Below are 11,878 nucleotides of genomic sequence, written 5' to 3'. Positions count from 1 at the left end.
ATTGATGGATGTGCCCTTTTTGATGGAGAGCAGTGAGCGGATGACTGGATGTGAGCATGTATTTGACTAATGCCGATAGATTCGCATCTTGCTCTGAAACCGGAGCTGGAGGTGCAGACAGGATTTTACAGCGTTCCTTCAAACTATCGTAATTCATGAACTATATGCCCAATCTAAAAAATTCAAACAGTTTCTGAAAGCAGAGAAGTTTCACTTTTTTAAGTTAAGGCACTTAACGTTACATGTTGTAAGGCTGATCTGTGCACGATAGTGCTGCATTATTATTATTTATTTTTTTTTTTTTTTTTTATTTTATCCCCTTTTTTCACCCAATATAGTATCCAATTGTACCCAACCTAGTATCCAATTATCCCCTGCCTATTGCGTAGGATCCGCCGCACGACCCCGTGGCCGGCAGCCCAGAGGAGAGAGCCAGGCAGACTAGCTGTCTGGCTCCTCAAGCCTGACACCGTTATTCCGGCACCCCGGGGGCGGTGTTAAGCGACGGATCCTTGTCCGGAAATAGTCCTATACCCCCCTTGGGAGCGGCCGCTCAATATGCCGCTCCCTGTGGGCCCCGGCCATATCCGGATCTGGCGAGACCGGGATTCGATCCCAGTCCCCGGTGGGCAGCTTGCACCAGAGACTGATGCTTAGACCGCTGCGCCACCGCGGGGCTGATAGTGCTGCATTTTGACATAATTCTTATCGCATCCCCCCGCTGATCTGTATATGAATGAATGAATGGTCTTTATTGTCATTGATATAGTACAGGTACCAAACAACGAAATTTGGGAGGGGGGGCTCCCCTGGTGCTAGGAAAGAAAACTAAAAACAAGAAGGGAAAAGAGCTGGTTTACATAAATAAAGGCTATGTACACTGTCCACTATACTATACAAATAAACACTGTGCTGTACTCTATGCTATGCTATACCTATTCTAACATTTCCTATCTCTGAACCTTATGTACCCGAGGGTTGTCATATTGCACATAGTGTTATTGCACATTCATTTAAAGTGTCGCAGTTTGCAGGTTTGAAATGCGGGGGGAATCTTATGACACGTAACTCCTCCTACAGTCCCGGGTCGTTCCTGTATAGTGGAGAAGCGTTTCTGAAAGTACGGCACGGCACGGCACGGCTCGGATACAAATGCGGCCCGGTTCGGGTCGGTAGTGGAAAAGCGGCATTCGTACCTCCAGAGTGGGTCTATCTCATGTTAGTGTGTGTGTGTGTGAGTGTGTGTGTGTGTTAGTACCTCCAGGGTGGGTCTATCTCATGTGAGTGTGTGTGTGTTAGTACCTCCAGGGTGGGGTCTATCTCATGTGAGTGTGTGTGTGTGTGTGTGTGTGTGTGTGTGTGTGTGTGTTAGTACCTCCAGGGTGGGTCTATCTCATGTGAATGTGTGTGTGTGTGTGTGTGTGTGTGTTAGTCCCTCCAGGGTGGGGTCTATCTCATGTGAGTGTGTGTGTGTGTGTGTGTGTGTGTAAGTGTGTGTGTGTGTGTGTTAGTACCTCCAGGGTGGGGTCTATCTCATGTGAGTGTGTGTGTGTTAGAACCTCCAGAGTGGGTCTATCTCATGTGTGTGTGTGTGTGTGTGTGTGTGTGTGTGTGTGTGTGAGTACCTCCAGGGTGGGGTCTATCTCATGTGTGTGTGTGTGTGTGTGTGTGTGTGTGTGTGTGTTAGTACCTCCAGGGTGGGTCTATCTCATGTGAGTGTGTGTGTGTGTGTGTGTGTGTGTGTGTGTGTGTTAGTACCTCCAGGGTGGGGTCTATCTCATGTGTGTGTGTGTGTGTGTGTGTGTGAGTGTGTGTGTGTTTGTACCTCCAGGGTGGGTCTATCTCATGTGTGTGTGTGTGTTAGTACCCCCAGGGTGGGGTCTATCTCATGTGTGTGTGTGTGTGTGTGTGTGTGTGTGTTAGTACCTCCAGGGTGGGTCTATCTCATGTGAGTGTGTGTGTGTGTGTGTGTGTGTGTGTGTGTGTGAATGTGTGTGTGTGTGTGTGTGTGTTAGTACCTCCAGGGTGGGGTCTAACTCATGTGTGTGTGTGTGTGAGTGTGTGTGTGTGTGTTAGTACCTCCAGGGTGGGTCTATCTCATGTGAGTGTGTGTGCTAGTGTGTGTGTGTGTGTGTGTGTTAGTACCTCCAGGGTGGGGTCTATCTCATGTGAGTGTGTGTGTGTGTGTGTTAGTACCTCCAGGGTGGGGTCTATCTCATGTGAGTGTGTGTGTGTGTGTTAGTACCTCCAGGGTGGGGTCTATCTCATGTGAGTGTGTGTGTGTGTGTGTGTGTGTGTGTGTGTGTGTGTGTGTTAGTACCTCCAGGGTGGGGTCTATCTCATGTGTGTGTGTGTGTTAGTACCTCCAGGGTGGGGTCTATCTCATGTGTGTGTGTGTGTGTGTGTGTGTGTGTGTGTTAGTACCTCCACGGTGGGGTCTATCTCATGTGTGTGTGTGTGTGTGTGTGTGTGTGTGTGTGTGTTAGTACCTCCAGGGTGGGGTCTATCTCATGTGTGTGTGTGTGTGTGTGTGTGTGTGTGAGTGTGTGTGTGTGTGTGTTAGTACCTCCAGGGTGGGGTCTATCTCATGTGTGTGTGTGTGTGTGTGTGTGTGTGTGTGTGTTAGTACCTCCAGGGTGGGTCTATCTCATGTGAGTGTGTGTGCTAGTGTGTGTGTGTGTGTGTGTGTGTGTGTGTGTGTTAGTACCTCCAGGGTGGGGTCTATCTCATGTGAGTGTGTGTGTGTGTTAGTACCTCCAGGGTGGGGTCTATCTCATGTGTGTGTGTGTGTGTGTGTGTGTGTGTGTGTGAGTACCTCCAGGGTGGGGTCTATCTCATGTGTGTGTGTGTGTGTGTGTGTGTGTGTGTTAGTACCTCCAGGGTGGGGTCTATCCCATGTGTGTGTGTGTGTGTGTGTTAGTACCTCCAGGGTGGGGTCTATCTCATGTGTGTGTGTGTGTGTGTGTTAGTACCTCCAGAGTGGGGTCTATCTCATGTGTGTGTGTGTGTGTGTGTGTGTGAGTACCTCCAGGGTGGGGTCTATCTCATGTGAGTGTGTGTGTGTTAGTACCTCCAGAGTGGGGTCTACCTCATGTGTGTGTGTGTGTGTGTGTGTGTGTGTGAGTACCTCCAGGGTGGGGTCTATCTCATGTGAGTGTGTGTGTGTGTGTGTTAGTACCTCCAGGGTGGGGTCTATCTCATGTGCAGCCATGGTTGACGCCACGGCGATGGCGACGGCCGAGGAGGTGGCCACACGCCCCGCCCCCCCCTTAGGCTCCGCCCCCCGGTCCAGGGGGAGGGACAGGAAGTCGGGGGCGGCGACCGGACGCACGCCGTCCTCTGGGAACGCCCCGGAACGACCGCACACCGCTCCGAACTTCCAACCTGGACCACACACACACACACACACACACACACACACAATCACATATACACAATCATATATACACACACACACACAATCACATATACACAATCATATATACACACACACACACACACACACAATCACATATACACAATCATATATACACACACACACACACACACATACACATACATATACACACACACAAACACATATACACGCACACACACAGACATCTAGACATGTCACCATGCTGAGCTACACAGACAATGGCTGAACGTGTCCGTGTGTCTGTCCACCCACCAAAGTCTGGAGTGTCTCTTTTCAGCTCCTCCAGAAACACCACCCTCTTCCTCACCACAGAGCCGTAGATCTGACCTGCAACACACACACACACACACACACACACACACATGAGTTGACCAGTTCCACATACACACACACCGATCGGTGGCGATGTCATCCCTGTGCGCCGTATATCCTCACCCTTCTCCAGTCCGTCCATCACCTGCAGCCTGATGATGTCACCTTTATGGAAGTTGAGCAGCGAGCGGTCGTCTGTCACAAAATGACGCTCGGCTATGACGTAGTCAGAGTCCTGGGGGAGGGGGGGGGGGGAGATCGGGAGAGAGAGAGAGAGAGAGAGAGAGAGAGAGAGAGAGAGAGAGAGAGAGAGAGAGAGAGAGAGAGAGAGAGAGAGAGAGAGAGAGAGAGAGAGAGAGAGAGAGAGAGAGAGAGAGAGGGCAAAAGTTGTAGCCAGATTTTGGTGGTGCCGGCCTCACTGGTCATGACACATGACACATTTCATGACACATTTCATCACATTTTAAAGCAAGATTAATTAACAGTTTCAAAATAATAAAAGAAGGAAAAAGGCCTTGTGCAAAAGTTTGGAAACCCTGTCAGCTAGTACTTTGTAACTCCTCCTTGGGCAACTATAACAGCTTGCAAACGCTTCCTGTAGCCAGCTACGAGTCTTTACATTCTTGTTTGGGGAATTTTTCCCATTCTTCCTGGCAGAACACCTCTAGTTCATATGTGACACCGTTTCATTAAAAGGTCCTCATGTCGGCAATTGTGAAACCTCGCAATGGAGCCAAACAAGTCTTGTTGTGAAAAAAAATGTTTTCAGGTATTTGTCATTGTCATTGTATAAGCAATTCTATTTTTATGAAGATGGTAGTATTTCGTAAAAGTGGTGTGTTGGTAACAGTGGGCAATCATTTTAAATGTACTGTCTTCTTTTTTTATTACAGCTTTGATGCCCAGATGGGATGGGAAGGAACTACACCGAAGTCCCACTAGATGCTTTATGGACTATAATGATAAATGCATGCACACGGACACAACATTATTATTTTTTACCATTCTATTATTGTATTGCTCAATTGTATCTTGCCTAATTTTTTCCATTGCCATTAATTTTACTCTCTTTTACTTGTAATGGGATGTAATAAACTTTTGGCACACATGGCAATAAAAAATCATGAATCTTGAATTATTATTATTATTATTAATATTTAGCAATTTAAACATGTCAGCCTGCAATTTTGTTTCCTGAGGGTTAGCTGACAACCCCACTGACAGATGACAGGTAGATCATGAGAGGTAGTGTAATGGGGGAGTGGTTGTCTTGAGGGTGTGGTTGTCTTGAGGGAGTGATTAGGGTGGAGTTAACCAGCTATTGTTCCCACCCATTACCTCTATGAAAAAACTCTGAAGTCCTGGAGGTACTTCATGGTTGATTTTGAGGTATGCTTCGGGTCATTGTCTTGCTAGAATACCCAACCTCTCTTCAACTTCAATTTCTGGACTGACCTTCAAACTTTAGCCTCAAGAATGTCTTGATATTTGATGGAATCCATTTAGTCAGGTTCACTATGTTTCAATTTAAACTTTCGTGGGAATTTTTTGGGGATTTGCTAATCTATACATTTTTGGAAAGGGCATTGTATGAGGAATCAGAAAATATATGTTTCCATTTGCACAGATGTCTGAAAGGCGGCCATCTTGGCATTTACAAAATGGCCGCCATAATACACACGTTTTGTAATATCTTGGCTTCTAAATAAGCTAGAACATTGATTTTAACTGCTAAACCTACATTTTCAGGGTCAATGAATCCAATGGTTGGAGTTACAAAGCAATTTTTGGTATTCTTCTTCTTAAAAAAAAAAAGTATATGGGCACAGGCAGCCATTGCTCTGCAGGATCCATAGGCTAATTGGATCCCCTGCAAAATTGGTACTCCAAACATGAGGATGGCATGCTTAAACCAACAACCACAGACGTCCTCCCAGCCCCAAAGTCCATCATTGAGATGGTACAATGCAAATGCAAAACTGACTGTTCTTCTGGCAGATGTTCATGCAGAGCTAAGAACTTAGCCTGTACGACATGTGCAGCAGCCAGTGCCAGAACGATGACGATTCCCAAGCTGTGACGCACGGAAGTGATGATGATGAACTAATCTAACAGCCCAGCTCACATTGGCACGCATTGGACTCGCCATTCACATATCACATCACACATAGCATAAACGCTTATACATAGTCAAGAGACACAACCCGCCTGTCATTACACATAGAGTAAATACACATCCCACAAACAGAACAACCAGCACACCATACACTCCCCACATTCCTCCCATTCATTTATTTTGTTTCATTCCCTATTTTTATCATTAAATATGATATACAGAGCTTATTCTCCATGCCGCACCCGCCTTGAAGTCCTGCCTGAGAGCGTTCCTCACTTCCTGTTTGCGCCAACTCAAGATCCCCAAAATCTGGCGAAGAGCCCTAGTTGTTGCGATCCCTAAACCGAATAAGCCTGAAGGGGACCCTAAGAGTTACCGTCCCATCTCTCTGTTATGCATCCCCTTCAAGATCCTCGAGACGGGGCCGTCTTTATAGACCTGGCGGCTGCCTACGATACCGTATGGCATCGCGGCCTCACCTGCAAGCTGCTCCGCCTGCTGCCGGACAGGCACATGGTCAGAATGATCATGGAGCTCATCCGTAACCGCAGCTTTACCCTTACCACCGGTTGCGGACAGCTAAGCAGGCTTCGACGCCTTAAGAACGGCGTCCCTCAGGGATCGGTCCTGGCCCCCCTCCTCTATAATATCTACACCTATGACCTGCCCAACACACTCTCGCGGAAGTACGCCTACGCAGACGACCTCGCAGTGGTGTACTCTGCTGGAAATTGGCAGTCTGTGGAGGGGATTCTGAGCCAGGACATGCAGACACTAGTGGCATACTTCCGGAAATGGAGATTGAAGCTTAGCGAGGCAAAGACGGTGTCGGCTGCCTTCCACCTTAACAACAGGGAGGCTAAATGTGAGCTTAGAGTATACCTAGATGGAACTCCCCTGCCATGTTCCGCTGAGCCAATCTATCTCGGCGTGACATTGGACAGGACGCTCACGTTTCGCCGGCACCTCGAGTCACTGCGCAAGAAGTTAACAGCTCGTGTGGCGTTGATGAGGCGACTGGTTGGCTCAGGCTGGGGCGCCGGCGCAAAGACCTTGCACACGGCAGCCCTAGCCCTCCTCTATTCAACTAGTGAATACTGCGCCCCAGTATGGTGTCGCAGTGCCCACACCCGCCTCATCGACTCGCCTATAAACGAAGCCTTGCGGTTTGTGACAGGATGCCTGCGTCCTACCCACGTGGACAACCTTCCCATCGTAGCAGGCATCCAGCCCGCAGGCCTCCGCCGCATGGGAGCCACAGCACGTCTCGCCTGCCGGGCCGTGGAGCTTAATAACCATCTGCTCCACGATAGGCTCACTATAACAGCGGAGCCCTCCCGGCGTCTCAAGTCGAGACACCCATTTGTGCCTGCCGCACAGGATCTCAGGCAGCAATGCAGAGATCTTAACATCAGTGCGGCAGGATGGGCGGATTATATGTGGCGCGCGGAGTGGGAGGCAAACACCTCCAAACTCCGCGACCATATCCCAGTCGCCGGCCCTGAGCCCCTCGGGATGGACTTGCCAAGGCTATCCTGGGTGAGGCTCAATCGTCTCCGGACCGGCATCGGGCGTTTCCGCTCATCAATGCACAGATGGGGCTTGGCCCCAAATGCGTCGTGCGAGTGTGGCGCAGAGGACCAAACCGCAGACCATGTTATCCTGGATTGCCCGGTGTACCACCCACCCAACGGGATGCATGTTCTGTCGGTACTAGATGACGAGACGATGACGTGGCTTCTGGAGGGGTGTCCAGAAATATAGCCCGGGTGAGCCCCTCAACCAGGTCTCGGGGTGGTAAAAGGGTAGCCCCTCGGCCCCGAGCATGGTGGAGTGGAGAGGAAAACAACTACCCATACGCCGAAAGAAGATCATTAAATATGCCATTAGGCTAAAGATTTACCTGCCTCTGTATTGCCTTACTGGTTGCTGGCTGTTGCCATAACATCCAAAAATGTATAGATTAGCAAATCCCCCCAAAAAGCCAACAAAAGTTTAAATCATAACATCGAGACTATCTAATGCAGGAGGTTGTCGTGATCATACTGTGGTCTGTGGACTCACGTATGGAAGTTATAGAAAAACGACAATTTCTTAAACTTATAAGTTACACATTTTTATGTGATGATATTAAAAAAAAAAGAATACAAAAAATAGCTTTGTAACTACAACCATTGGATTCCTTGACCCTGAAAATGTAGGTTTAGCAGTTAAAATGTTCTAGCTTATTTAGAAGCCAAGATATTACAAAACGTGTGTATTATGGCGGCCATTTCTTAAATGCCAAGATGGCCGCCTTTCAGACATCTGTGCAAATGGAAACATATATTTTCTGATTCCTCATACAATGCCCTTTCCAAAAATGTATAGATTAGCAAATCCCCCAAAAATTCCCACGAAATTATATAACAAACCTGACTAATTCTTCCTTCCACCTGCACAATATTGCCTGTGCCCCCAGCTGTTACACAACCCCAAAGCATAATGGATCCACCTCCATGCTTAACAGTTGGCAAGGTGTTCTTCTCTCCAAACATACCTTCTTTGGTTGTGGCCAAAAAGTTACATTTTGGTTTTGTCAGTCCAAAGCAGAGTTCCAATAGGCTTCAGGTTTCTCATGGTTTTCTTTTGCATACTTCAGACACTTAGTTTTGTGTTGAGGTCTTAGGAAAGGCTTCTTTCTGGCAACTCTGCCATGTAGGTCTTTGTTGTTTAAGGTACGCTGTATTGCTGTCCTGTGAACAACTAGACCAGTGTCTGCTACTCTTTTTTGCAGCTCTTTTGCAGTGATGTGTGGGTTCTTCTGAGCATTTCTCACCAGATCTCGGGCCATTCTATCTGAAAATGTTCTTGGTCTTCCAGATCTTGCCTTGACTTCAATTGTTTCATTTATTTTCCATTTTCTGATGATGTTTCTGACAGTGGAAATGGGTACTTTGAAACGTTGCAAGAGTTTTTTGTAGCCTTCTCCTTGATGGTGGAAGTGAACTATCTTGATTCTGACACAAGATCCTACAAGATTATCCTGTGGTGTGAGGTGTGTTAAGAGTCAATTTCTCCCGACAATCTGCTCGGAAAATGGCGATTGTAAATATTAAACGTGTTCAACCCCTCCTAAATTTCGTTGTTTGGTACCTGTACTGTAGCAATGACAATAAAGACCATTCATTCATTCTTAATTGCCTCTTGGATATTGATCAACTTTGTATTGAAGAGTATGAAAATAAAACACTGAAGAATAGAGGACGGGTCAAACATAAGATGTTTGAAAAAAAAATAAAAAAAATAATGATGAGGCCACCTCAACACAAGTGGTCACATGATCAACCAACCAAAATGTTAACAAGTTAGGCAAAACTCCTCTAATGGGCTTTAGTTTTTCAGATACCCCTACCTGAGGTAGAACAAAACACAACATGTCCCCTTCACGAAATGGATGGTCGTAAAAAAAGACCTCCACTAGTGTGCCCTTGACTTAGCCCTAAATTACTCCAATGAGACTGTCCCTGTAATCTGTAATTGTACAATTGTAATTGTACAAATGTCTGTTACAATTAATCTCCAAGTGATTGAAAGCAAACCTGAACACTATGGGCCGGTTTCACAGACAAGGCTTAAGCCTAGTCCTGGACTAAATCACACTTTCAATGTAAAATCTCCATTGAAGATGCTTTTTAGTCCAGGATTAGGCTTAAGCCTTGTCTGTGAAACTGGCCCTAAATGCTACAAAGTTAAACATGACACCTTTTTGCACATTTTAAAGCAAGGCTTCTTTTTATTTTCATTTTTCAGAGTTTTTAAATGACAACAAAGGGAAAGGGCCCTGTGCAAAGGTTTGGGAACCCTTTTGGATTATTCTTTGTTACCTTTTGAGAAGATGATTACTAAGGCCCAGACCAAGGTGATTTACTCGTTAGGACTTCAATGATGCCTGGTACACACATAAAGATTTTCTAAATCTTAACAGATTTTTTATCTGAGAGAGACCCCACACATGAAGATAAAAAATCATAGATTGAACAGTTTTGATCGTATTGTGTGTGGTGTGTATTATTATTATATTATTATTATATTCCCAATACAGCACACCACATACATAAAGATCTGTCCCACGACAGTCTAGAGTCTCATCCCCCAAGCCAGAAATCTTGCGTGATCAAACATAATCTAACGTAATACCCTGACTGACCTGTACGAGGCAGCCATGTGCGACAGGGCAGAAGAACGAAAAGAAGAAGACGCAAAGAGTCAGCTCGCTTCTTGATTGGCTTACATTCCATTCCACGTCACAATCCACGGAGTCAGTGACTTGGGAGTTGTCAGTTTTGCCCACACACAATAAGTTATTATCTCCCTCCCTCTTCCTCTTTGTAACCCGCATCTCTCGAACCCTCCCGCCCTCCCCCTCCCCCTCCCTCCCTCCCTCTCACTCGCCCTCCCCTCTCTCTCTCTCCCTCCCACCCTCTCACCCGCCCGTCCCCCTCCCTCCACTCTCCCTCCCTCCATCCCTCTCTCCCTCCCTCTCACCCTCCCTCCTTCTCACCCTCTCTCCCCTCTCCCTCCCTCTCACTCCCTCTCTCCCTCCCTCCCTCTCACCCTCCCTTCCTCTCACCCTCCCTCCCTCCCTCCCTCTTTTTCTCTGGTACCTTCTTGATCTCGGTGATGAAGTAGTCGATGAGAGCTTTGACCTGTGGAGCCTTGGCTGAGAACAGGATCAGCTTCTCATTGGTCAGGTTAAACTCCAGCATGTTGTCAGACGGGATGGTCACGAACAGGATGTCAGCGTATCTATGGAGACGCACACAACGTAACCATGGAGACACACACACACAACACACACACACAATCACTATGAAGATGTAACTATAGTGACACACAGCATGGAGACAATGACGGTGTCATTACAACATAAATAATAAAAATAAAAATATGTCGTATATACAGTATATATATATATATATAATTATTTATACAAACATATACATTTCTTTTGATAATAATAATAATAATAATAATTATTATTATTATATATGAATATAGGCATAATAACAAATAAATGTGGCCAGTCAGACATACAGTAGAATCTTTTTCTTTTTTTTTTACAAGGGTTAAAGGCCCTTGCACACCAATGCGTTTTTAACGTGCGTTTTTTACGTCCGTTAAAAAAATTAATTAGAACTCATGTTGTGTCAACCACGCTTGCACACCAATCCGTAATATTCGTCCATCAAAAAAAAAAACGCAACAGGTTCGATTTTCTGCGTTTTTCGCGTCCGTCAAAAGCGTTTTGAGAGTAGTTTTTTTTAAAACTCTGGCCAACTCTGGCCACCGTACGAATGTACACTGAGGTAAACAGTGAGAGACACCACTGAGGTAAAGTAAAGTGGGACTAGATAAGAGAAAGAGATAGCCAAAATAAGAGAAAGTGATGGCCTCCGAGAAGCTAATCCTACTTGTGTCAGAGCACAAAGCTCTTTATGAAAAACAGAGTCGTGATTACAAAGATTCAGAGTACAAAGACAGAATATGGCAGAGTATTGGAGAGCAGACTGGAATCGGGAATGGTATGTATTGATTACGAAAGATTAGACTAGTGGTCATTATTCGTTTTTCGTTTTTATTTTTTTATTTTTAAATCATGTTCGAAATAAAAGATTCATTCTTTAATTAATTAATTAATTAATTAATTAATTAATTAATTCGTAGACTATTGATTGTGTTCTGGGTAGCTTAGCTAGTTAGGTATGAATGCCATTTAGCAATAAGCTGTCTTGTTTTACTGTATAAAGCAGGGGAAGTGAAGAAAATGTGGTGCAACTTGCGGGACACATACATCCGCAAGAAGAGGGATGACAAATGTAGAAGCAGTCAGGGAGCAAGCGTCAATAAAAAATGTGTATTTTCTTTTGTTATAAAAAATGGAAATACATGGAGGCAATGTCCTTCCTAAAATCGTCCACAACAAAGAGAAGGTAAAGTTAGCCTATCCAGAAATGCACAACAACAATGATGATGATGCTTACAGCAGAGTG

At 45.8% G+C, this 11,878-nt stretch overlaps 1 protein-coding gene across 1 annotated transcript in view; it reads right to left on the bottom strand.

Annotated features, from left to right (window-relative positions):
- Positions 1–11,878, bottom strand: part of myo15ab (myosin XVAb) — a gene marked incomplete at both ends in the record, with an annotated part of 175,943 nt that overhangs the window by 21,210 nt on the left and 142,855 nt on the right. The window contains 4 exons of the mRNA XM_080523006.1: positions 3,179–3,384; positions 3,671–3,745; positions 3,854–3,965; positions 10,493–10,634. Coding sequence (XP_080379132.1) covers positions 3,179–3,384; positions 3,671–3,745; positions 3,854–3,965; positions 10,493–10,634 — 535 coding nt within the window. The remainder of the gene's footprint in view (positions 1–3,178; positions 3,385–3,670; positions 3,746–3,853; positions 3,966–10,492; positions 10,635–11,878) is intronic.

Source organism: Nansenia antarctica (assembly GCF_963989245.1).
Source record: "Nansenia antarctica genome assembly, chromosome: 2".
Classification (NCBI taxonomy): Eukaryota; Metazoa; Chordata; class Actinopteri; order Argentiniformes; family Microstomatidae; genus Nansenia; species Nansenia antarctica.
The sequence above is the reverse complement of the archived record's forward strand: the minus strand, read 5'-3'. Positions and strand labels throughout refer to the sequence as shown.